We start from the raw sequence: 27904 nt of genomic DNA on the forward strand, positions 1-27904 counted from the left end.
AATTTCTGAATCTTACTTCGCAGCGGACGCTCGGGACCTGCTTTGGATAAGTCCAGGAGTTGACAAAACCAGAAAAAAAAAAAACACTTGCGGCGCTTCAGGTGTTAAGACGTAACGGTACTTTTACTCAATTACAATGATCTAAATGTCGCGCACTATTTTTATTGATCAATTATTGCTTATTTATCAACTACGACTACCGCGAGACTGCGACTTCCGCCTACGTGGCCACCATGTTGGGAAGGTCATCGTTACCATGAAGGCAACGGCGCGCAACTCGTCGTGTTTACATTTTGACGAACAAAATCAACAGCTTTCATGTATTGTCGTATTTGTCTGGCACTGTGCCCAAATGTGGATATTTCAGCCCACTTATAACTTGAGAAAACACCGTGCAGTAAATTGCAGCTGTTTTGTTGTAGCTTTGGCTTTGCACACAGAAATATCAGAATTTGCACATTCACATTTGATTTTGTTATTTTTATTTTATTGATGTTCATTCTGTGGTTCAAAAAATCTGAAGTTACTCACTATTTACTCAGTACTTTAGTCATTATTTCTCCGTGTACTTTTTACTCTTACTCAAGTAATTTTTTGGAGGACTACTTTTTACTTTGACTTGAGCCACATTGTCAAGGAACAGTACTCTTATGTGATATGGCGTTCATTCACGAATAAGTTCGATAGACACATCATAGGCTTTCATTACTTGTGCTGGGATCACTGACAACACAGGTTATACGAACATGTCAACTCACAAGTTCTTACAGCTGTTTAGACACAAAAAAAAAAAAAGAATCCCACCGCACCACTCGTCAGTAGCACTGCCTTGCTCATTTTCCCACATCCTGTCTTGCCCTTTTCTGTCTTCTTTTGTTCTCTTGGTTAGTTATTGCATGTCCTCACCAGGTGTCCCTCCCCCAATCTACAAATGACTGTTGTAATGTTACTTGTGTTCAAATATCTAGACTGTCTCACTATTGTTCTGCTGTGGTTCTCACCCCGAGTCCCTTTGTCCACTCTAGCCCTCTGTTTGTCCCCTAAAACCCTTTTATGTCCGGCTGCATTTTCAAAAAAACAAAATTTTAAATAACCAGAGGGAGTATTTCAAACTTCCCTGTTGCACAGCAAAACTGTTCCAGCACAAAGACACAGATTCACGATTCTCCAAGTCTGTGCAGCTGAACAGGACAGGTTTAAAGGGAAAAAACAAAAAAAGTAATAGTACTCTTACTTGAGTACGATGTTTGGCTACTCCCGCGACCTCTGGAGCGGACACCCACTTACGTTTAAACAACATTTTTTGCTCATAACATCAGCCGTGTCGTATTTGTTGGATCCCCCCAGACCCTCCAACAATGTTTTTGTTTTTTTTCACCTTTTTCATGCCTTTGGTGTTTGCATGTCTGACTACATACTTTATGGAAGTCTCTTACAATATTATGAATACCTCGGAATCAGAATCATCTTTATTTGCCAAATATGTCCAAAAAACACACAAGGAATTTGTCTCCGGTCGTTGGAGCCCCTCTAGTACGACAACAGACAGTCAATTGACACAGAACACTTTGGAGACAGAAAGACATTGACAAACAAAACAGTCACTGAGCAATAAAGGTTTGCTAGTTATCGGGTAATGGCTGTACATTTTTATTTATTTATTTTTTGACAAAAAGTCTTTTGTCTTCTTCAATATATGTAGCATGTCTGTGTTTACTTGAAAGCGCTCCAAAAATACTCTTCGCTCAATCTTTAGAGGATTTGTAGCTATAATTTCAAGTTAAATTTTCTTGAAAATCTACACATTGATATCAGAACTTGTATTTTCAAAAAATATTTAGGCCAGAGCACTTGTTTTATGATTTTCTTTACGCTGTATCAATTTGACATTCTTCAAATGAAAAGTGCATTATAAATAATGATAAGAATAACCGTCATCATTATCAACATCACAAATTAAACTTGAGAGCACATTTCTATAAAGATGATTTCATGGTCTGGAAGCGGCTGATTTGGAAAGGTGAAAGGTCATAGGAGGGCACTTCTCCCAGGCTAAGCTCACACAGCAGCTTGCCAATGACTGGCCCAAACTTGAAGCCATGACCTGGGGAAGAAAATTCACTGGAAATTAGCAAAATAGATCAGTACATATCGCGTCTTCGCTAAAGCTGTGCAATCAAATGTGATCCACAGAAGATGCTATATTAAAAATTCTACCTAAAATTAAGTTTTGACTCAACAGTGGTGCAGTTCTACATTGCATTACAGTATAATATTTTAGTTACGTCGTTTAAGTAGAGAAGGAAAACCCTTGTATTGGATGGATTAATGCTGCATTCACACCGAACGCGAAAGTTTGCTTCGCCTCGCCTCCTTCGCTTGAGTTTGATCACGGGAAAAATAATGCACATTTGCTTCATTCGCACCACAAACGCGGAAGAGGAGGGCCTTCTCCTCCGGGAGCTGAGGACAATATTTCCTCCTGCCAAACATGAGCAGCAATGGACGACGATTTGACTTGTATTGTGGCTCTGTACTCTGCCCAAACGTCTTCGGAATGCCAAACGCCATTGTGCTTGGGACTACAATACCATCCAGAGATGCACGCAGCATGGTGAATTTCACCGCCTTCTCCAGGAGCTGTGTGTGTGTTCCACTGCTACATGAGGCCAAGCTATGCCCAGTTTGACAACCTGTTGGCTCGAATCGGTCCCAGTATTTCCCTACAAACTACTAAACTACCGGCATTCCATCTCAGCTGTGGAGCGCATGTCCATTTGTCTCTCGTGAGTGGCAGTTTCATGTCGTTATTAATTGGTGTCAGAATAAATTAATATTCAGTACACTACTGACCCCTCCTTGAGCCATCACCTTATCGTGGTGGAGGGGTTTGTGTGTCCCAATGGTCCTAGGAGCTAAGTTGTCTGGGGCTTTATGCCCCTGGTAGGGTCACCCATGGCAAACAGGTCCTAGGTGAGGGACCAGACAAAACACTGCTCCAAAAACCCCTATGATGTCCGAAAATACAGAAAAACATTTTCCCTTGCCCGGACGCGGGTCACCGGGGCCCCCCTCTGGAGCCAAGCCTAGAGGTGGGGATCAAAGGCGAGCGCCTGGTGGCCGGGCCTACACCCATGGGGTCCGGCCGGGCACTGCCCAAAAGGTTAACGTGGGTCCCCCTTCCCATCGGATCACCACCTGTGGGAGGGGCCATAGGGGTCAGGTGCAACGTGAGCTGGGTGGTGGCGGAAGGCAGGGACCATGGCGATTCGATCCCCGGCTACAGAAGCTGGCTCTAGGGATGTGTCATGTGCCCTCTATGGCAGGGAAGGAGCCATAGGTGCAGCCGAGACGTAGAGGGGGTCCGGTTTGGTGACCTCAGTATTGCATCTCTGCTTTTTGCAGATTATGTGGTTCTGTAGGCTTCATCAAGCCGTGATCTCCATCTCTCACTGGAGCACTTCGCAGCCGAGTGTGAAGTGGCTGGGATGACAATCCATCCATCCATCTATCCATTTTCTGAGCCGCTTCTCCTCAGTGCTGGAGCCTATCCCAGCTAACATCGGGCAGGAGGCGGGGTACACCCTGAACTGGTTGCCAGCCAATCGCAGGGCACATACAAACAAACAACCATTCGCACTCATAGTCACACCTACTGGCAATTTAGAGTCGTCAATTAACCTAGCTTGCATGTTTTTGGGATGTGGGAGGAAACCAGAGTGCCCGGAGAAAACCCACGCAGGCACGGGGAGAACATGCAAACTCCACACAGGCAGGGCTGGGGATTGAACCCCGGTCCTCAGAACTGTGAGGCAGACGCTCTAACCAGTCGGCCGCCGGGATGACAATCAGCACCTCCAAATCTGATACCATAGCCCTCATTCGGAAAAGCGTGGAGTGCCCTCTCCAAATCAGGGATGAGATCCTGCCCCAAGTGAAGGTGTATAAGTATCTTGGGGTCTTGTTCACGAGTGAGGGAGGAATAGGAGCGGGAGATCGACAGACGGATAGGTGCAGCGTCTGCAGTGATGCGGACTATGTATCGGTCCGTTGTGGTGAAGAAGGAGCGAAGCCGAAAGGCGAAGCTCTCAATTTACCGGTCGATCTATGTTCCTGCACTCACCTATGGTCACGAGCTGCGGGTCGTGACCGAAAGAACAAGATTCCGGATACAAGCGGCCGAAATGAGTTTCCTCCGCAGGGTGTCCGGGCTCTCCCTTAGAGAGGGTGAGAAGCTTGCTCATCCGGGAGGGGCTCAGTGTAGAGGCATTGCTCCTCCACTGTGAGAGGACCTAGATGAGGTGGCTCGGGCATCTGATTAGGATGCCTCCTGCACGCCTCCCTGGTGAGGTGTTCCGGGATTTTCCCAACAGGAGGAGACCCGGGGATGACCCAGGACACGCTGGAGGGACTACGTCTCCCAGCTGCCCTGGGAACGGCTTGGGATCCCCCGGAAGAGCTGGATGAAGTGGCTGGGGAGAGGGAAGTCTGGGCTTCCCTGCTAAAGCTGACATAAAAAATTATGTCAAAATAGTTACATCATGCTGCCAAATTGTAAAAAGGAATGGATTGACGAAAGGAATGGCATGAATGGCGCTCAGATCGACCAGATTATCTGCTCTATGAAGTCGTACATATCTACTGTATGTACAATTTTAACATTATATTATCGAAGATATATAAGTATAAAGGACTCGCCATTAAAGATAACTACCAGTCTCGTGCTGTTCCGCATACCTGCCTCGGCCGCCCCGCTGAGCCAGTCTACGTACACAAGACATCTAAAGAAAGCCTGGTCTACTTATCCAAGGAGAAGCACGGGAGATTTAACTTCGCACACGGATGCTTCATGAATTATCAGCCAGTCCGAAGAAGCTCATCAAAGCTGAGACACGAACAACTGGTTTCTCACTCGGATGCAAATTAATTAACTTCCTCTCCCAGCCAGCCTGAAGAGTCTCACCAACAAAGCCTTTGTTTTCCTGCTGTTTTCAGTGACATTTGTTCCTTCTGTCCAGGACAATGGATGGGACAGGAGCGACAGCCACAGGCGGTGGAAAGCTACTGCAACTCTGGAGGAACCAATCACAATCTTTACTGGATTTGAATGTTACATGATATTGTAAGAACTTTGCATGAACGCCTTAGTGTTACCATAACAATAGCGCCACTAGTAATTGTATTTTTGCAAATTTGAATGTCTGATGTCAAATCTGTTTGTCAACTGAACCGGATGAGACATTTCAGCCCACACAGCACAAATGCCACATAGCAAATATTACAGTGTTCTCAACAACCACATACACTTGAAACATTCGTTACAGGGATTAAAGAGGATGTGAGAGTGACAATGCAAAGCTGGAAAATGGTCTCATTATCTTAAATCCAATAATTAATATTTTGTCTCCCACTGGTTTTAAACCTCAAAATAATCCTAGGATGCAAAAGTAACATTAAGAGGCGCTCCATCTCCCCTTTGGGTCCCGTAGGGTGGGGGGGGCGGCACACACACCAACCCTTTTTGGCTGGGAATAAAGGCCGGAGCCCCCCTTTGTTTGAGCGCTCGTTCAACCAACTTGCCGAAGACTGGCTCAGCCAGGAAGCCCCACCTCGCACCACGAGGTGACCAGGACACCCCGCATCCTGCCAGCGCTCCGAGCTACAATTTGGGGGTCTGAGGAAACTCCGTTGGGAAGGAAGCGGGCAGCGCGTGTCCGCTCCGAACGTCTTGCGAACAGCGACATACAACTTTTTTTTTTTTCTGCTCCTTTTTTTTTTTTTCCTTCAACCTTTTCCGCCAAATCCACCTGTTCCCCGTGTGGACCAGACCGGTCGAACATTCGGAAGATGACCAGCCTGCCTAAATTCTGCTCCACGCAACATAAATCCAATTTGTCGTTTATGTATTTGTTTGATGTACTGCATTCAATATATTTATGATTTACAGTCACGATGTAGTTATTTCAACACCATTTGAAATATATAACAAGACACATTCATCTTCCGAGTGAGCTTATCCTCACACGGGTCGCTGGCGTGCTGGACCCTATCCCATCTAACTTTGGGTGAAAGTCGGGGTACACCCTGAACTGGTCGCCAGCCAATTGCATATCAACAAACAACCATTCGCACTCACATTCACGCCTACGGGCAATTTAGAGTCTTCAATTAACCTACCTTGCATGTTTTGGGGATGTGGGAGGAAACCAGTCTTCTTCTTCTTCTTTTCCTTTCAGCTTGTCCCGTTAGGGATCGCCACAGCGCGTCATCCTTTTCCATGTCAGCCTATCTCCTGCATCCTCCTCTCGAACACCAACTGCCATCATGTCTTCCCTCACGACATCCATCAACCTTCTCTTTGGTCTGCCTCTAGCTCTCGTGCCTGGCAGCTCCATCTTCATCATCCTTCTACCAATATACTCACTATTTCTCCTCTGGACGTGTCCAAACCATCAAAGTCTGCTCTCTCTAACTTTGTCTCTAAAACATCGAACCTTGGCTGTCCCTCTGATGAGCTCATTTCTAATTTTATCCAACCTGGTCACTCCGAGTGCGAACCTCAACGTCTTCATTTCCGCCACCTCCAGTTCTGCTTCCTGTTGTCTCTTCAGTGCCACTGTCTCTAATCCGTCCATCATGGCTGGCCTCACCACTGTTTTATAAACTTTGCCCTTCATCCTAGCAGAGACTCTTCTGTCACATAACACACCTGACACCTTCCTCCACCCGTTCCAACCAGCTTGGACCCGTTTCTTCACTTCCTGACCACACTCACCATTGCTCTGGACGGTTGACCCCAAGTATCTAAAGGCCTACTTACTTCGGCTAATCTTCATTCCTCTTCTTTCCAGTGCATGCCTCCATCTTTCTAACTCTTCCGCCAGCTGCTCTCTGCTTTCACTGCAGATCACAATGTCATCTGCAAACATCATGGTCCACGGGGATTCCAGTCTTACCTCATCTGTCAGCCTATCCATCACCACTGCAAAAAGGAAGGGGCTCAGGGCTGATCCCTGATGCAGTCCCAGGTCCACCTTAAATTCGTCTGTCACACCTACAGCACACCTCACCGCTGTTCTGCTGCCCTCGTACATGTCCTGTATTATTCTAACATACTTCTCTGCCAAGGCAGACTTCCGCATGCAGTACCACAGTTCCTCTCTGGGTACTCTGTCATAGGCTTTCTCTAGATCTACAAAGGAAAATGTAGCTCCTTCTGACCTCTGTACTTTTCCATCAACATCCTCAAGGCAAATAATGCATCTGTGGTACTCTTTCGAGGCATGAAACCATACTGTTGCTCGCCAATACTCACTTCTGTCCTGAGTCGAGCCTCCACTACTCTTTCCCTTAACTTCATTGTGTGGCTCATCAACTTTATTCCTTTATAGTTCCCACAGCTCTACACATCACCTTTGTTCTTAAAAATGGGCACCAGTACACTTTTCCTCCATTCCTCAGGCATCTTCTCACGCACTAGAATTCTCTTGAACAAGCTGGTCAAAAACTCCACAGCCACCTCTCCTAGATGCTTCCATACCTCCACAGGAACGTCATCAGGACCAACTGCCTCTCCATTTTTCATCCTCTTTAATGCCTTTCTAACTTCCCCCTTACTAATCATTGCCACTTCCTGGTCCACCACACTTGCCACTTCTACTCTCCCTTCTCTCTCATTTTCCTCATTCATCAACTCCTCGAAGTATTCTTTCCATCTAGCTAGCACACTGCTGGCACCAGTCAACATATTTCCATCTCTATCCTTAATCACCCTAACCTGATGCACATCCTTCCCATCTCTATCCCTCTGTCTGGCCAGCCTATATAGATCCTTTTCTCCTTCTTTAGTGTCCAACATGGCATACATGTCATCATATGCCTCATGTTTGGCCTTTGCTACCTCTACCTTTGCCCTGTGTCGCATCTCAATGTATTCCTTTCGCCTCTCCTCTGTCCTCTCAGTGTTCCACTTCTTCTTAGCTAACCTTTTTCCTTGTATGATTTCCTGTACTGTGTGGTTCCACCACCAAGTCTCCTTCTCTCCTTTCCTGCCAGAAGATACACCAAGTACTCTTCTGCCTGCCTCTCTGACCACCTTGGCTGCAGTGGTCCAGTCTTCTGGAAGCTCCTCCCGTCTACCGAGAGCCTGTCTCACCTCTTCCCGAAAAGCTGCACAACACTCGTCCTGTCTCAGCTCCCACCACATGGTTCTCTTCTCTGCCTTTGGCTGTAGTTAACACTTTTTTCCAGAACAGGCAGGAACATAGGGTGACCTACAAGAGCGGAGGTAGAAGCACGCAGGTGGATTACATTTTGTCCAGACGATGTAATCTGAAGGAGGTTACCAACTGTAAGGTAGTGGTAGGGGAGAGTGTGGCTACACGGCATAGGATGGTGGTGTGTAAGATGACTCTGGTGGTGGGGAGGAAGATTAGGAAGACAGGTGGAAGCTGAGACAGGACGAGTGTTGTGCAGCTTTTCGGGAAGAGGTGAGACAGGCTCTCGGTGGACGGGATGAGTTTCCAGAAGACTGGACCACTGCAGCCAAGGTGATCAGAGAGGCAGGCAGAAGAGTACTTGGTGTATCTTCTGGCAGGAAAGGAGAGAAAGAGACTTGGTGGTGGAACCATACAGTACAGGAAATCATACAAGGAAAAAGGTTAGCTAAAAAGAAGTGGGACATTGAGAGGACCGAGGAGAGACGAAAGGAATACATTGAGATGCGACACAGGGCAAAGGTAGAGGTGGCAAAGGCCAAACAAGAGGCATATGATGACATGTATGGCAGGTTGGACACTAAAGAAGCAGAAAAGGATCTATACAGGCTGGCCAGACAGAGGGATAGAGATGGGAAGGATGTGCAGCAGGTTAGGGTGATTAAGGATAGCGATGGAAATATGTTGACTGGTGCCAGCAGTGTGCTAGCTAGATGGAAAGAATACTTCGAGGAGTTGATGAATGAGGAAAATGAGAGAGAAGGGAGAGTAGAAGAGGCAAGTGTGGTGGACCAGGAAGTGGTAATGATTAGTAAGGGGGAAGTTAGAAAGGCATTAAAGAGGATGAAAAATGGAAAGGCAGTTGGTCCTGATGACATTCCTGTGGAGGTATGGAAGCATCTCGGAGAGTTGGCTGTGGAGTTTTTGACCAGCTTGTTCAATAGAATTCTAGCACGTGAGAAGATTCCTGAGGAATGGAGGAAAAGTGTGCTGGTGCCCATTTTTAAGAACAAGGGTGATGTGCAGCGCTGTGGGAACTATAGAGTAATAAAGTTGATGAGCCACACAGTGAAGTTATGGGAAAGGGTAGTGGAGGCTAGGCTCAGGACAGAAGTGAGTATTTGCGAGCAACAGTATGGTTTCATGCCTAGAAAGAGTACCACAGATGCATTATTTGCCTTGAGGATGTTGATGGAAAAGTACAGAGAAGGTCAGAAGGAGCTACATTGTGTCTTTGTAGATCTAGAGAAAGCCTATGAGAGAGTACCCAGAGAGCAACTGTAGTACTGCATGCGGAAGTCTGGAGTGGCAGAGAAGTATGTTAGAATAATACAGGACATGTACGAGGGCAGCAGAACAGCGGTGAGGTGTGCTGTAGGTGTGACAGACAAATTTAAGGTGGAGGTGGGACTGCATCAGGGATCAGCCCTGAGCCCCTTCATTTTTGCAGTGGTGATGGATAGGCTGACAGATGAGGTTAGACTGGAATCCCCGTGGACCATGATGTTTGCAGATGACATTGTGATCTGCAGTGAAAGCAGGGAGCAGCTGGAGGAACAGTTAGAAAGATGGAGGAATGCACTGGAAAGAAGAGGAATGAAGATTAGCCGAAGTAAGACAGAATATATGTGCATGAATGAGACGCGTGGTGGGGGAAAAGTGAGGCTACAGGGAGAAGAGATAGCAAGGGTGGAGGACTTGAAATACTTGGGGTCAACCGTCCAGAGCAATGGTGAGTGTGGTCAGGAAGTGAAGAAACGAGTCCAAGCAGGTTGGAACGGGTGGAGGAAGGTGTCAGGTGTGTTATGTGACAGAAGAGTCTCTGCTAGGATGAAGGGCAAAGTTTATAAAACAGTGGTGAGGCCAGCCATGATGTACGGATTAGAGACAGTGGCACTGAAGAGACAACAGGAAGCAGAGTTGGAGGTGGCGGAAATGAAGATGTTGAGGTTCGCTCTCGGAGTGACCAGGTTGGATAAAATTAGAAATGAGCTCATCAGAGGGACACCAAGGTTCGATGTTTTGGAGACAAAGTTAGAGAGAGCAGACTTTGATGGTTTGGACACGTCCAGAGGAGAAATAATGAATATATTGGTAGAAGGATGATGAGGATGGAGCTGCCAGGCAAGAGAGCGAGAGGAAGACCAAAGAGAAGATTGATGGATGTCGTGAGGGAAGACATGAGGGCAGTTGGTGTTCGAGAGGAGGATGCAGGAGATAGGATGACTCACTGTGGCGACCCCTTAAGGGACAAGCCGAAAGGAAAAGAAGAAGTTGATACAGAGCTGATGCTGGACTTATCTTGACTTAATTTTCTTACATATTTTTGGCCCAAGATTTTACTTTGCAACACTGAGATTGATTGCAAATGAAATCCAAGTGAACATAACACAATATCTTTCATGTTCTGCTGTGCCGTGTTTTACCTGAGAATCCTGTGCCAATTACGATATTGCCATATGCAGGGTGGCGGTCCACCACAAAATGACGGTCAGGTGTTAGCTGGGAAAATAAAATATGAAATGTTAGAGATATCAAGAAGAAACCATTGCAGAGAGGATATTGTAGAGATTGATTGATTTTAAGCATTAAACATTGAGATTCCATAACTTCTACATTTCTCAACTAATTCAAGCAATTCAAACACCAGAATATTCATCTTTTCTTATTTTACCACATTGCCAAATGCTATGTACTATTTAGAACATTTCCCAAATTTTCACAATAATTTCATTTTATTTAGAGGCACCTTCCATCTCACCCAAGGTTACGAAGTATGGGTTAAAATCCAAGTAAAACATCAATAAAACCATCAATAAGACTTCGATAAAACAAAAGCAGCAATAAAACAATAGGAAAGGTAGAACAGAAGAGCAGTAAAAGAAGTTCGAGTGAGTATGGGCGGAGTCTGGAGATGTCGTGGCAAGATGGTGCCAAGTGTGTCAGGCAGGCCCTCAGGTGCTCTACCTGTTGTGTGTGTTTTTGCTGTTTACAACACTTGTACAAACCGTCAACTCTCTGCTGGTGTATGATCGCCAAATGCTACTAGATCTGAGGATCACCGCTGGAAATGTGCGTAAATTGAACTATTACGGGGGGGTGAGGAACGGAGCCTCCTTGCCTGTTGGATATTCCTTCATACGTCCAACACGCTCTTGCTCCACCGCCTCGGCGTAAAAAGCACCGGACGCTGGGGAAACCTTTACCTGACGAGTGCTGCTATTCCAATCGCTGAAAGAGAAGCAACTGATGCACGAGTGAACGTGGAAGTTTCAATGCATTACTATTTGATGCGCTGACTTAACATTTAACTGCACTTTCGATGGCAGCATATTGGAAGCAGTTTAATTAATTATAAATACATCATTCATGCAGTCAAGGCGTATTTTACTTGGCCATTATTAGACCTCACTAAGATTTAATTCAAACTCATTGACATTTAACAATAAAGTAAATATTAATTTAATATTGAATACATCTTTACCCATCTGTTCTTGATGGCAGCTTTTGATCTCTGTTAACTAAATATTTGATTGAATCATAATTTAAAGCCAATATTTAGTTTCATCTGCACAGTTGATAGTGTCTGCTGAAACACAGGCAACACATCAAATGTGACAAAAGCACTTCTCTGGAAGTAAACTGCAGTAGTCAAAACACTGTATGCATATTCGGAGAGATTACTTTCAACCACGAGAACTTTCATTTTTAACAAGTGTATTTAATTTAAGGGATCTAAAAAAAAATGTTTCCATGATAGTACCACCACATTCGTGTATTTATCTTAAAATTACAAATGCTTACAGTAAATAAAATAATGTGTTGACTAAGGGCCTGGGTATGCACTTGCAATATTATGCTTAATTTTCTATCGTTTAAGACCTGCATTCTGATGTTATTTATAATCCTCAGATTTAACACTCCTGCAGTAAGATGGGGTAGGAACTACTTCTTCAAGTCTGACAGATACAGTGCCTCAAATAAGTATTTAACACGTCACCATTTTTCTCACTAAATATATTTCCAAAGGTGCTATTGACATGAATTTTTCACCAGGTGTTGGGAACAACCCAAGTAATCCATATATACAAAGAAAGTAGAAAAAATAAGATCAGATATTTAATCGTGTGTAATAATGTGAAATGACACAGGGAAAACGTATTTAACATATGAAGAGAGGGAGGTTCAAAAAGGCATGGAAAGCCAAAGACGACACCTAAAATCTATCAAGAATCAACAGAAAACCAGCGTCTTGTCAGTGCATATGAATATGAGCTGGTTCAGTCCAAATTGATGGCCTAGAAAAAGGTCTCATGGCCAAGGTGTGAGTCAAGACGCGTCTCATGATGGGGAAGAGCAAAGAGCTGTAACAAGACCATCACAATGTAATTGTTGCAAAACATAACGATGGCATTGGTTACAGGCGCATATCTAAGCTTCTGAATGTTCCACTGACCATGGTTGGGGCCATAAACCATAAGTGGAAAGCCAATTATACCACCATAAATTTGCCTCGCTCAGGTCCTCCTCGCAAGATTTCTGACAGAGTAGTGCAAAGAATAATCAGAAGAGTTGTCCAAGAGCCAAGGACCACCTGTGGAGAGCTTCCAAAAGACCTGGAATTAGCAGATACTGTTGTCACAAGTAAAACAGTGAGTATGGCACTCCGCCGCCATGGCCTGTATGCACGCTCAACACGCAAAACCCCATTGCTGGGACAAAAAGCATGTCAAAGCTAATTTAAAGTTTGCTGAACAACAGTTGGCTAAACCAGTTTAATACTGGGAGAATATAGTCTGAGAGCCAAATTGAACTGTTTGGATGTCATAATGCACACCATGTTTGGAGGAGAAATGGCACTGCAAATCACCCTAAAAACACCACACCAGCAGTGAAGTTCGGCGGTGGGAACATGATGAGGTGGGGCTGCTTTTCAACAAATGACACTGGTAAACTTCACATTATTGTGGGAAGGATGAATGGGCAAATGACAAAAATCTGCTGCGATCTACAAGGATGATGAAAATGAAACGAGGGTGGATATTTCATCAGTATAGTAATCCAAAACACACTGCCAAGGAAACGCTCAATTGCTTTCAAAGAAAAAAAAATAAAGCTGCTAGAATGGCCCAGCCAATCACCTGACTTGAATCTAATCGAAAATCTATGGAAAGAACTGAAACTCAAGGGCCACAAAAGAAGCCCACGGGACCATTTGAAGCCTGTTTGTGTAGAGGAATGGGCCAAAATCACTCGCAATGGATGCGACTAGTTTCTCCATACAGGAAGTGTCTTGAAGCTGTCATTGCAAATTAAGGCTTTTGTCCAAAGTATTAAATAAACACCAGATGGCATGTTCAATACTATTTATCTGTGTAATTTCACATTATTACACAACTTAATTTATACTCTTATTTGTTGTACTTTCTTTGTATCTATGGATTACTTGTGTTGTTCCCAACATCTGGTGAAATTTTCATATAAATGGCACCTTTGGAAATATATTTAGTGAGAAAAATTAGGACATTTTAAATACTCATTTCAGCCTCTGTATGTTGTCCATCTCAACCGTAATCAGCTGGATGTCCCAGAAAAAGAAACAAACCAAAAAAACCTGAAACGATCACGCATAGCACTTTGCGCGAAAGGTCATTATGATAACTAAATATTCTTGTATTCTTTATTAGTTTGTAAGTCTACTTTCAAACAAAGGTAAACAAAATACCTTAATAGACACTTTCATGAAACAGCTTGGGTAGTAGTTTTGAAAATTATATTTGTTGTCAATTCGGTTGTCCTTTATCCATCCATCCACTTTCCATGCCGCTTCTCCTCACTAGGGTCGCGGGCGTGCTGACGCCTATCTCAGCTATCATCGGGCAAGAGGCGCGGTACACCTAGACTGGTCACTAGCCAATCGCAGGGCACATAGAAACAAACACCCATTCCCACTCACATTCACACCTACGAGCAAGTTAGAGTTTTCGATGAACCTCCCATGCATGTTTTTGAGATGTGGGAGGAAACGAGTTCCCGGACAAAACCCACGCATGGGGAGAACATACAAACTCCACACACTGTCCTTTATAGTTTATTTTTTAAGCAGAAGAGACTTGTATTGTAAACATTATAAACAGAGTCCCCAGTTTTGTAGGAGAGCTGTTAAAAAAAAAAAAAAAACATAAAAGGAGTTTCATGCCCTGGGGTGTTTGTCACTTCTCACACCAATCTTTGAAGGATCCAAACTCAAACAAATTATGAGTTTGCTTAGTTGATATTGTGCAAAGATTGATAATTAATGAGGATTATTTTATTGAATAATATTTTCAAAGATATTCAAAGTACTATAACTATGAGTTTTTAAGGAACATTTGTATGGCAATCAGATTAACGAAGGCTTTCTCGAATGGAGGGCCAAGACAGTTCAATATCAACTGCATCCATGTTCCAGAACAGAGTGCTGCTTAAAGGAGGTCCCACAGGATTAAGAACATTCATATTACAAGACATTAATAACGACTATATTTTTACATTCCAAAGTGTGAAAGCAATGTCTAGGTGTGCAAAATAAAAGAAAGTGTGTGATTGTGCAGTTTTTTCTGCTCCCAGATATTGCTACCTGTGGAAACCAAACACACATGCATGTGCAAATTCAGCCATTGGGCTGTATCATCAAGCATCAGAAACATCCATCCATCGCGCTTGTCCTCATTAGGGTAACGCGTGAGCTGGAGCTTATCCCAGTTGACTTTGTGCGAGAAGCTGGGTACACCCTGCACTGATCCCCAATCAATAGCAGGGCAGATATAGAGAAACAACCAATCACACTCTCATCACACCATTGAACAAATTTGAGTCTTCAATTAACCTATCATGCTGTGGAAATGTGGGAGGAAGCCACAGTCCCCAGAGAAAACCCACACAAGCACAGGAAGGCCATAGCCAGATTCAAACCCCGAAACTCATAACAGTGAGGCAGACGCGCTAACAACTCGGCCATGACTTTGGAAACAAAACAAAGAACAATCAAATTTTGTTTGGAAATTATTGAATACTAATACCTCCAAGATGGCACCTTGGTTATGTGCTCTCAAGTATTGTCTATGTTTTTGTGATTTTGGTTTGTCTTACGTACGGAGCATGGAGGCGAAGGCGTCATAGGGTGAAACGAGCCGGAATCCAGGTCAAGCGCTGTAAGAGAGGATTCCGAATGCCACTCCCATTGATTCACCTCGCGAATCTATGCTCCCTACCAAACAAAATGGATGAGGTTCATCTTCTCATAGACTTTGGACGTTCCGCCGACCCGTGCTTCAAGCAGACATGGCTTTGTGAATGCGTCCCCGATGGCGCCGTAATGCTTCCGGGCAGACCGTGTCACAGAGTTATCAGGGAAAACAAAAGGCGGCGGGACATGCTTCCATATCAATGAAAAATGGTGTACCGACGTCACGGAGCTCAGCTCACACTGCAGCCTGGACTTGGAGTCGCTGTTTTTGAACTGTAAGTCATTCTATTCGCCACATAGGTTTGCATCTTTCATACTCACGGGTGTTTACATTCCTCCTCAGGCTAACACGAATGCTGCACTGCTAACGCTCGCTGAATAAGTAAACAAAATTTAAAAAGGCCCCCAGATTCACTCCTCATTATTTTTGGGGACTATAACAAAGCTAAACTCAACCACGAACTCCCTAAATACGAGCAGCACATCGACTGTCCTACCACGGAAAATAACATCCAAGACCACTGCTATACTATGCTAAATAACGGATAGCGTGCAATCCCCCATGCTGCTTTGAGCTCGTCTGACCACTGCTTAATTCACTTAATACCAACATACAGGCAAAAACTTAGATGTGCGAAGCCTACGGTGAAAACAGTGAAGAAGTGTACCAATGAAGCAAAGATAGAACTTCAAAGCTGCTGAGACTGCACAGACTGGAGTGTCTTTGGAACTTCAACTGGCAACCTGGATGAATACACGCACACTGTTACATCCTATAGCAGTTTCTGTGAAAAGGTGCGTACCAACAATTTCGCACATTTCGCACGCAAGCCGTGGTTCACTGAAAAACTTAAGCAAATTTGTCCCAAACGACTCTAAATCAGTCTGGCCTGGATTACAATCACTGACAGATTACAAGCAACCTTCCCCCCAAGATGAGTACAATAAAGGACTAGCTGACAACTTGAACACGTTCTACTGCAGATTTAAAAAGGACAATTTCAAACCCCACACCCACCCAGCCACACCACTGACCACCATCACCCCTCTGGCACCCTCTCCTACGTTGACCATCCACAAACAGGATGTGAGACGTATCTTCAAACAACAAAAGACAAGATCAACAAAGACCTTGTGTCTCCATCCTGCCTCAAAGTCTGCCCGGACCAGCTAATAGATCTCTGGAACTGTGTGAGGTACCATCCTGTTTCAAACGCTCCACCATCATCCCAGTCCCCAAGAAACCTGCAATCTCGGGTCTGAATGACTATGAGCCTGTCGCCCTGACAGTTGCGCTCATGAAGTCCTTTGAATGCCTCATGCTGGACCATCTCAAGAGCATCACAGGTCCCCTGCTGGACCCCCTGCTGTTTGCCTACCGAGCAAACATGTCTGTGGGTAACGCAGTCAACATGGGACTGCACTTCATCCTAGAACACCTCGACGGCGTGGGGACCAACACGAGGATCCTTTTCGTGGACTCCAGCTCTGCGTTGAACACCATCATCCCCTAACTCCTCTCCTCCAAGCTTCTCCAGCTCAGGGTCTCGCCTTCCATCTGCCAGTGGATTTACAGCTTCACGTTCACACGCTCAAGACTGTAGAGATGGTCGTGGACTTCAGGAGCCATCCTTCGCCAAAGCTGCCCCTCACGCTGTCCAGCTGCCTTGTGTCAACCGTCGAGACCTTCAAGTTCCTGGGAATTAGTCCCTCAGGACCTGAAGTGCGAGACCAACATCAACTCCATCCTCAAGAAGGCCCAGCAGAGGATGTACTTCCTACGGCTTCTGAGGAACCACGGCCTGCCACAGGACCTGTTGAAGCTGTTCTATACAGCAGTCATCAAATCAGTCCTGTGTTCATCCACCACAGTCCGGTTTGGTGCTGCCACAAAAAGGACAAACTCTGACTGCAACTGACAATCAAAACTGCTGAAAAAAATGTTGGTACCCTCAATCTACCCTTGAGGACTTGCACACTGCCAGAACGAAGACAAGAACATGCAAAATTCTCTTGGACCCTCCACATCCTGGTCACCACCTCTTCCAGCTCCTTCCCTCAGGTAGGCGCTATCAAACAATGCAAACTAGAAGTAGCAGACATTCCAACAGCTTCTTCCCTCTTGCCATTAACTTCTTAAACAGTTGACTTACAATTCCATTGCAACATGCTGCCAATGTTTTGTCTTGAGTTTGTTGTCACATTATCTCAGTTGTTTATTTTTACTTACTGACTACGAGAAAAATCAAATGATCAGGGATGTGTAGACTTTTTTCTATCCCCTTTATGAGACAATACCTGAGTATTTTGTAAAAGTTTCTGACCTAATTGAATTTCTCTGACAAAGCATTTATAAAATATTGCTACTGACCGTATACATGCAGCTCTCGACCACAGCGGGCTCAGGGATCACACCTGGCAAATAACGGGCAATGTAGCGCCGGAGGATGTCAATATCAGCACCGTCTGTCTTCTTGTCTCTTTGGTCCGGATCAGTCTCACTGCCGTTATGGTAGCAAATCTGTACCCACATAATAACAGGTAATTATATGACTCCTATAATTATGGTTTGGATTATTGAAAAGCAGTGGCTATACAGAACAATAATGTTGACCCATGAACTACCTTTGATTTTTGTTTTTTTTGTTTTTACAATAAAAGACAGCAATTTGATTACGTTGCATAATACAGTAGTTCTCATTTACTGAAACACAAAACCCTATTCTCTGAACCATTTTTTTTCTCACTACTAAAACAATGAAACAAACCAAAAAAATCCATCCATCCATTTTCTACCGCTGATCCGAGGTCGGGTCGCGGGGGCAGTAGATTTAGCAGGGACGCCCAGACTTCCCTCTCCCCAGCCACTTCATCCAGCTCTTCCGGGGGGATCCCGAGGCGTTCCCGGGCCAGCCGAAGGATGTAGTCTCTCCAGCGTGTCGTGGGTCGTCCCCGGGGTCTCCTCCCGGTGGGACGTGCCCAGAATACCTCACCAGGGAGGCATCCGAATCAGATGTCGGACACCCTGCAGAGGAAACTCATTTCGGCCACTTGTATCCGGGATCTTGTTCTTTCGGTCACGACCCACAGCTCGTGACCATAGGTGAGGGTAGGAAAGTAGATCGACCGGTAAATCGAGAGCTTCGCCTTTCGGCTTAGCTCCTTCTTTACCACAACGGATTGATACAAAGTCCGCATCACTGCAGACGCTGCACCGATCCACCTGTCGATCTCCCGTTCCATTCTTCCCTCACTCGTGAACAAGATCCCAAGATACTTGAACTCCTCCACTTGGGGCAGGATCTCATCCCCGACCTGGAGATGGCACGACACCCTTTTCCGACTGAGGACCATGGTCTCAGATTTGGAGGTGCTGATTCTCATCCCAGCCGCTTTACACTCAGCTGCGAAGCGCTCCAGTGAGAGTCATTCAAACTGCTCTAAGTGCTAGAGAACATCTTTTTGCACAATTGTGATAAATGATAAATTGTACTGGCATTACCAGATAACTAGCATCCCTTTATTGCTCAGTGACTGTTTTTTCTCAATGTCTTTATGTCTCAAAAGTGTTCTCTGTCAATTGACTGACTGTTGTCGTACTAGAGCAACTCCAACTACCGGAGACAAATTCCTTGTGTGTTTTTTTGGACATACTTGGCAAATAAAGATGATTCTGATTCTGATCAATGTGTAAAGGATATCACCGCATGGGCTCAGGAACACTTCAGAAAACCAATGTCAGTAAATACAATTCGGCGCTACATCCGTAAGTGCAACTTGAAACTCTACTATGGAAAGCAAAAGCCATTTATCAACAACACTCAGAAACGCCGCCAGCTTCTCTGGGCCCGAGCTCATCTAAGATGGACTGATGCAAAGTGGAAAAGTGTTCTGTGGTCCACCGAGTCCACATTTCAAATTGTTTTTGGAAATTGTGGACGTCGTGTCCTCTGGGCCAAAGAGGAAAAGCACCACCTGGACTGTTATGGACGCAAAGTTCAAAAGCCAGCATCTGTGATGGTATGAGGCTGTGTTAGTGCCAATGGCATGAGTAACTTACACATCTGTGAAGGCACCATTAATGCTGAAAGGTACATACAGGTTTTGGAGAAACATATGCTGCCATCCAAGCAATGTCTTTTTCATGGACGCCCCTGCTTATTTCAGCAAGACAATGCCAAACCACATTCTGCACGTGCTACAATAGCGTATCTTTGTAGCAAAAGAGTGCGGGTACTAGACTGGCCTGCCTGCAGTCTAGACCCCGGACTGTTGAACAGCTGAAGCTGTACATCAACCAAGAATGGGAAAGAATTCCACCTACAAAGCTTCAACAATTAGTGTCCTCAGTTCCCAAACGTTTATTGAATGTTGTTAAAAGAAAAGGTGATGTAACACAGTGGTAAACATGACCCTGTCCCAGCTTTTTTGGAACGTGTTGCAGCCATAAAATTAAAAAGTTAATGATTATTTGCTAAAAACAATCAAGTTGATAGTTTGAACATGAAATATCTTGTCTCTGTATTGTATTCAATTAAACATAGGTTGAACATGATTTGGAAATCATTGTATTCTGTTTTTATTTATGTTTAACACTACGTCCCAACTTCATTGGAATTGAGGAAATATAATTTTGGTAATTGTACTTACATAAAACGAAAACTCAAAATTCACCATCTCTAAAAAGTACAATATTAAATCACAATCAATCAAGAAACAATGGAATTTATTTTTTATGTATAAATTAGGCAGGAATTTGCCCTCTGAAAAGTATTTTCCCAAGTGTTTAATTAATCTACATAATATATGAGTACTGAAGTAAATGGACTATTCTACCATATTCAAATTTTTTTTTGGTGTACCTGTATTTTATGTTTTACTTTGACTTCATAAAGATTATGAGGGCCGGTCGGAGACTGTGGATGGACCGAATGTGGCCCGCGGACTGCACTTTGTCCAGGTCTGGTACATGCAGTATGTTACTGTTGCATGGTGAGACATACAGTACCTTCATGAGGCCAGGGTATTCGTTGGAAGGGAGGCCATAAATATGGTCTTTAGCTTCCTCTCCTTCAGTCAGCAAGAAGCAGGGAAAGCGTTTATTCACATGGTATGAATCAGGTACCTTCTCTTTCCAATAGCACACATTGATTCTCATCACCTACAGTAACACAAACATGACTAAAATCAGTGTGTCATTTTGCCGGGATGGTAAATAGTTTTCACAATCTTGAAAAAATATCTGTGAGGGGTTGCAATTTCTCAGTGGACATCAGTGATGACCAATGAATTCTCTAAAATTAGGCTATGAATTTGGAATGTAATCCCATACATACATACTGACACCTGACGGTGGCAATGATTTGTATGAGTATAAAAATTTTTTTATTTTTTTTTGGTCACTATAACACACTATTCACGCAAGCGTTCCTTTCCACGGAAAAAGAAATCAGACTGCAGCAAACAAGCAAACTATTAGCTACAGGGCAAACCAGTGAGCTCTATTGTTTTAGGCCAGTTAAATTTAGGCATTGTGGTCCCAAATAAAGCAAAGATTAATTTTTTTGGTCCAACAGAATTAACGATCACTGCAATCAAACGATTTCTGTAACTCTCAATGAGACCTGAGTGCACCTGTCAACATGTATTTTGGCCCACTCCTCAAGAGCAAACTGATCCATGTCTCAGATTTGAAGGGGGGTTCCTCTAGACTGAATGTCTCAGCTCCGTCCAGAGACGTTCAATAAGATTTGGATCACGGATAATAGAAGAATAGTCCAATGGTTTATACTTTCCTATTCTTGGATGGTTTTAGCTGCATGTTGGTTTCTTTTGTATTTGTACTGACACAGCTGCCTTTTTCATAACCTGTTACACCAATCATTCAAATTATCGACTAAATTACTAAATGAGAAATTGTATTAATTAGAGGAAACCAGGAAGATGTGCAGTTTGAGATTGCTTAACTCTGTGACCATCTTAGTACGTTCTATTTGTAGTTTCACTGTTCTCCCACAAGATTTTGTATGTATGCATGGTAAGAGATGTTCATAAATTTACGCACGTCCAACTTGAAAAAGCACGTAATTTGCAAGGGAATGTTCGTACGCAAGCTTTATGCCCAAGAGCATTCACTGAATGTTTCCATGCCACCAGAGCCAAAGCAGTATGAGAGTTACTGTTTCACCTTGTATCTGGAAGTTACATGTGGCTTTTAGTTTGTTAATCACATGAAAATTAGATTACCATTACCTCTAGAGGAAGATGTAGGTTCACGTGGGCCAGCAATTCATTAGCCCAAGCGCCGGCGGTGATCACAAGACCCTTGGCTTGATAAACACCAGCAGAGGTTGAAACAGTCACAGTCAGGCCAGGCTTGATGTCTGTTACCTTCTCTTGGTCTTTAATGACACCACCCAATTTGTGAAACTGCCCCTGATAACCAAAACCAAAATAATACACACCTACTATTGTCAGGCATTTTCAGAAAACTACCTCATGTTGATTCTGACCAAATGAGAACAAGACTATCTGAACATTACCTTGTCTAAGTGCAACATTGTCTACCAGCATTACACATTAGCACTTCAAACTAGAGTAAACTTCAAACATCACATTTCGGCTGTTGACCGGAGGACCCTTGGTATTCAACAATTATTGAACAAAGGGGTGACCAATTTTATGTGGATCGAAAATGTTTCCAAAAAAAACCAAAGAGAGGTTTTGGCTTGATTGGGCATGGACAGTTGACAATCTCCTGTTGTCTTTGAATATTTGGAATTTCAATTGTTCAGAAATGTTACCAAATATATTGTGAAAATGTCTTGGTCACACATTGTTCCTGAAGGTGATGTAATAGAAGAAACACAAAGTACTGTACTGTGTTTTTTTTTTCTTTTACTACTATGGAAAAGACCAATTTGCATTTTCTATGACTTGAAGAGAAATACATGGAAATCTAAAGTTGTTTTCCCAAATTCTGCTGAAACACAAACTATTCAACCAAAAACATTGTGCTATTAAATAATGGCACCCAGACAGCAATTGTGAATCTTATATTAATAGCAGTGAGAAAAATCGGTCACGACTTAAAACACGATATGATCTCCCACACCAACTACCTCTTGAATTAGATGTCATCCTGTACCTGTGCAACCTTGAGTGCCCGATCTGCGTATAACACTCCAGCAGTGGTGTCCACCAAAGCGCCATCTCCATCAGCCAGGATGACATTAGGAATGTGCTGATTGAAGTTGTCAGGGGTCAGGACCACCATAGGAATCTTGTTCTTCTCCAGGGTGCTTTTAAAGTCGAGGTAGCTCCGACTGTTTTCTGGTCCCATCACCAGAAGTCCTGTTCGCCTGTAAGGGAAGTTGCAATGCAGATTGAATAAAGAATTGTCAAGGTGTAACAAAGTATTATTCATGTGTATCATTTAGTTATGTTGGCTACAATTTGTTGGAGTTAAAAAAATAATAATACTAATAAATTGTTTTCATGGTAGTCGCTGGCATTTCTATTGTCCAAGTTACAATACCAGTGGGAAAGGTTGTGAAATCTGGGATCCAAATCCTGTAATTAGCATGATAAGAGAGCTGATTTACCCTTTGCCAGCAATATTTTTGAAAGCCTTACCTTGAGTGACATGAAAGGCACCAAAAATAAAATTGATTTATTATTATTATACCGTAAGTCGAGGCACAAGCTGAAAGGTGGCAACAGCTTGATGCCGCAGACAACCCACACAAAATCCTCCTTGATTTGTGTGTCGAAATCAGAGGCTTAAAAGAATCAAATGTAAACACTTCCAAATCTTGAAGGCAAGGAAGCTCTCAAGTTGTAATTCAGTAATGCTGGAGGTCATGAGAAATTGATGAATTTAAGGCTCCTGCAGATGAGTTGCTCTCTGCATACAAAAGAACCTTGAGTATAATAAAAGTGGTCGTTCAGCCAAAAGCTCTCACAATAATCCACCGACCTGCTTACCTGAACAGTTTGACACCAGCCTCCCTCTCCAGCTGAGCCCACAGTTCATAGCCTTCTTCCATCATGTGTGTGTAGAAGTTTTGGTCGTAAGCCTTACGTATCATACGGGTTTGGCCATGGGAACTCCCTCGGGTGTGAGGCAGAGTAAACTAATGGGGTGGGGGGGGAAAACACACATCCCAAAAAAAGTCAGCAGGTGTCCTTTGAATGAAATATGAGTGGTCCATGCACGATGAGCCTACCTGTTAGTAAGTGACTTAACACATCATTTGGTGCAAGCCCTTGAGTAAGGACTGTAAGACCCATCATTTGATGAGATGGGGACAGAGTGAACAAAAGTACCATATTTTAAGTCACAGGTGTCACACTGGTGGCCCGGGGGCCAGATTCGGTCCGCCACCTCATTTTATGTGGCCCGCGAGAGTGTGCATCGACTTTGTGTTTCTTGCTAAAATACCAAAATTGCAAATTGGCTTCACTTTTATAAATATTGAGATATTGCAAGCATTTTTTGTTACCAACCCCCCTTTTAAAATAAAATGGAGTCATACTGTAGTTGAACAAACTTCTGATTTCAAAAGTAATTATCCATTCATTTGTGTATATGTAATAATATGAGGCAATCATATGGGATTGCAGCCATAACGGCCCATAACGACACAAATGAGTTTGACACCCCTGGTCAAAGTGATTTATGCTTGCAGATTTTGATATGTTCCAAGGTAGCACAGCAATTTCTAAGAAACAGACAAATTGAATTCATAAAGGCAACTGCAGACAAATTATTAGTTGCGGTCTTTTCTTTGACAACAAACATGAAATCAAATGAAAAAATACTTATTTTAATTGGGTCATCCACAGGATTAAAGGAATCTAAGAATTCAAATGTTCTATGGTCCCGTAAATCTTTTGGATATCACCTATAGTGGATAAAGAATGGATTGAAGCCTGTTTTCACAAACAACTAGAGAGAAGTTGAACTTGCCCTTGAAGGCCGATGAGAGTTAAGACAAGTCACAGCCGTTTAAAAACATCCTGAATATAGAATTTAAGTGACAGTGCATGCTACCTGTGTGACTCTTCCCTTTGACGAAAGCTTCCCAGCTTACGACCTGGTACATAACCAGGCTCACTGGCAAAGAACTTATGTAAAGTTCAGCAAATGCTAATTAGAACAAGTACAAAAAAACAACAACAATGAAAAAAGAATTTGAAGAAGCAGAACCATCTGGTGAAGGTGTGCAAGAAAGTTTGCATTCAGTGAAAAACGATTGTATTTTTTGTTTAAAGTCTGATGGCCGGTTTCATGAATGAATGACGATGTGTGATGGCCAGAACATCAGACGAATGGCGACTAACCTACAGTATACAGCAGTACTATCTAGAATTGTTATTGCTGGAGACATAATAGCTGGAGATGGCATTTATCATTGCAACTGTCTCACTGACTTCTGGAAGCGCCGACATACTTTCTTGAGGGTTCAGAGGAAACAAAAAGATTTTGATGGGAGTCAAATGGAATAAAATGAAAAAAAGATGCTCAAGCTTTTACTGAGCTGACAAACTACACAGAGACTTGAGAAAACGATGGGCCGTTCTATTTCAATGTTTCTGAGTTGCTACATATGGATGACACACATCGAGCTGCACTTGGAACTCAGAACGAAGCCAATAAACACAATAACACAAGAAATTCAAATACCAGTTGTGCAATAGTCTTCATTTAAAACACGTATTCAATATATCCTACACAATGGTGCAGATTTTTCAACTTGACGCTGTCTGTAAATAACATTGTTTCCCTCTCACTTATCATTTGCTGTGAATTTCCCCATTGTGGGTTCAGTCAAATTTTCTTCCCTTGTCTTCCTCTTCTTCTGTTTTCTCTTCTTCTTCCTCATTTTCTTGCTCTTTTGTTTTCTTCATATTTGTTTTCTTCGTCTTTCTCATTTTCTTCCTCTTGTTTTCTTCTTCGTCTTCTGAATACTTTTGGCTGAGTGATATTTCGGTTTTTCTTTTTTATCAAATCTGCAAAAATCTCTTGTCAATATGGGGTGCTGTGTGTACATTAATGTGGGAAAAAAATTACTTAAATGATTTTAGGAAATGGCTGCAATATAACAAAGAGTGAAAAATTTAAGGGGGTCTGAATACTTTCCGTACCCACTGTACACTGACACCGACTTTGATACAGATTTACTTTTGTTTGACTCAAAAAATAAAATAAAATGACAATTTTAATTTTCAGCTGCAACGTCATGCAGAATGGTGAATCTGTATGCTTTTTATGCTGGAATAGTTTTTCCTGTGCAATAAGGGGGCTTCAAATACTCTCTCACCCTGCAAGTCTGCAAAGGTTGTGCCAATCAATCAAACAATCAATCAATCACCCTGTGAGGAAGCGATGCAAAACTAACAAATAGGACAGGACAGGACGGGAGAGGAGAGGACAGGACAGGGCTAGTCAGCCAGGCAGTGCTACTGGTACATGATGGGAGTAGTTATGCATACAAACAACTGAAGGGACTATAGAGAACGAAAAAAGAGGACAATCCAGGGAGTTAAAGGTCAGATGACAAAGATGTTATGGGGTAAGTTAAAATTCATATTTGCATTGTTTATGTGTTATGTAACAAACGCACGTCACTTCCAGAAAACTATAGTTTAGCTAAAAATGAGGTTTTTATTACGCGTAGTGAGCACTCCCCGAACATACCCGAAGCTCAAGACACCGGGGTGTGGTTACTCTACTGGTTTTCCTTTTTCACTTGGAAAACCAAAGAAAATCTTGCCACTGCCTGAACCATTTGTGCAACCAAATGCCACACAATAAACCATCGTGAAATCGCCAAATCACACGACAACAAATATACAAGGACGGGAACAGCAGCACACAACGGCGAATGAACAGGCTGTTTGGCTCGTGTGACGTCACAGCGCCGGATTAAGCCGAAGACCGGAAGGCGCTCGATGATCGTATTTATCCATTTAACTGCTGTTTATCTGCTATATAATCACTTTGAAATGGCAGATGTGGTTTGTAAAGGGCTTCTAGAGTCATCAAAAAAGTTTGTCCTCTGACCTTTAATGTAATGTTACAGGCCGTGCTGCTGTAAGTGGCCCCGCATCAAGCAACTAAATCCTATCGCGTGTCTACGGAGATTTTTCAGTGACTAAATACTGTCACACATGCAGGTTGGTCATCTGGTTTCCGGAGTCGCTGTGCCAGCAACTCGAGAGGACACCACCCACGTCGCGGTACCCAGGGGGGTCCGTCGGCCCCCGGAGAGAGAGACACGGGGACCGATCGGACGCACCCCCTCGGTGAAGACGCTTTTTGTTTTTGACCCTTTGGACTTTTCTTGTAATTATGATCATGTTCATCCCTTCTTCCTTTCGTGTTATGGCGATTGTCTCATTAGTTTTAGCAGACTCAACGTTGTAATCAAGTCATTGTTTGGTAATAAACAACAGACACACCAAAAACTCCTTCACCTTTGCACGTCATTGTTTACAAAGCAAGATAAGGAAGTGAGCTGTTGATTGGCTGGATGCGAGACACCCATACTCCACAGATCACAGCAATGAAAGTGACTCCATTGCCGCAAGCCAGTCCAAAATGGCGCTCCTTGTAATAACAAAGCGGAATATGCAATTACATTTTTGAAGTCTGTTTGTCATAAAGTTATTCAGAAAAGGTCAGCACCTGATTCATTATGACATTTCCATTATTATGCCATAAAAGGATATGCAGAATGCTTCAAAAGTGCATATACACTAATAGATTTATTCGAAGAGCGACTGCTTATTAGTTTATATTTATTATAAATAACATTATTATTATCATTACTATTATGATGGTGATCATCATCATTCATTATTCTTAATATTACTGTTCAAAAACAAATCACGTGTGCTTCAAACTTCAAGGTGATAATAATAATACAGCACTACTCCCGTGCGACACAAATTTCACACAAAACACACAGCAGACACAACACGTATGCAAAGGCCACAGGTCACACTACAGCACAGTCCAGTTGATTTCTCCAAAGCCTTCCTGCAAAATGGGACATACCTGCTCAAGGAGTAGAGTTTTCTTTTTCCTTTTAACCAGCTGATAAGCAGTAAAGGACCCTTGCACCCCAGCACCGATTACAATGTAATCATAAACCTCAGCCGTCGACATAGCGGCTAGAAAAACACTGCGACGCTCCCAAATGCAAGTGCTGGGCTGCTAGTCTTAAGTTGCTCAGCGATGTGTCCCTGAACTTGAACTTCCAGTAGAGAACAGCAACGTCAAGAGCCCAAGTGTATCTTGTCTGCAGCGTGCAGCCTCTCCCCGTGGCCACGCCCACTCTGGGTCACGTTTCCCCTCTCGGGTACGCCCCCCCACGTGCTTACGTGGCGGCCACGTTGGGAAGGAAAACATTTACCGGTTTGAAATGACACTTTCAAAACCGGGCTGTTTTTG

At 43.4% G+C, this 27904-nt stretch overlaps 1 protein-coding gene across 2 annotated transcripts; it reads right to left on the reverse strand.

The window, feature by feature from the left end:
* Positions 1 to 1447: 1447 nt before the first annotated feature.
* On the reverse strand, positions 1448 to 27763 carry pipox (pipecolic acid oxidase). Of its 2 annotated transcripts, XM_061781702.1 has the most exons (8): positions 27509 to 27758; positions 23431 to 23579; positions 22592 to 22805; positions 21697 to 21879; positions 20453 to 20605; positions 17816 to 17965; positions 10643 to 10718; positions 1448 to 2104 (listed from the first exon to the last, which is right to left on the reverse strand). In XM_061781702.1, the coding sequence occupies exons 1-8, from the start codon at positions 27617 to 27619 to the stop codon at positions 1977 to 1979; spliced, it is 1164 nt and encodes a 387-aa protein (XP_061637686.1). In that variant the 5' UTR covers positions 27620 to 27758; the 3' UTR covers positions 1448 to 1976. The 2 variants fall into 2 exon arrangements, with proteins under 2 accessions (XP_061637686.1, XP_061637687.1); XM_061781703.1 differs by lacking the exon at positions 17816 to 17965 and having other exon boundaries at positions 27509 to 27763.
* Between the last annotated feature and the right edge of the window lie 141 nt (positions 27764 to 27904).

This window comes from Phyllopteryx taeniolatus, chromosome 8 (genome assembly GCF_024500385.1).
Source record: "Phyllopteryx taeniolatus isolate TA_2022b chromosome 8, UOR_Ptae_1.2, whole genome shotgun sequence".
NCBI classification, from domain to species: Eukaryota; Metazoa; Chordata; class Actinopteri; order Syngnathiformes; family Syngnathidae; genus Phyllopteryx; species Phyllopteryx taeniolatus.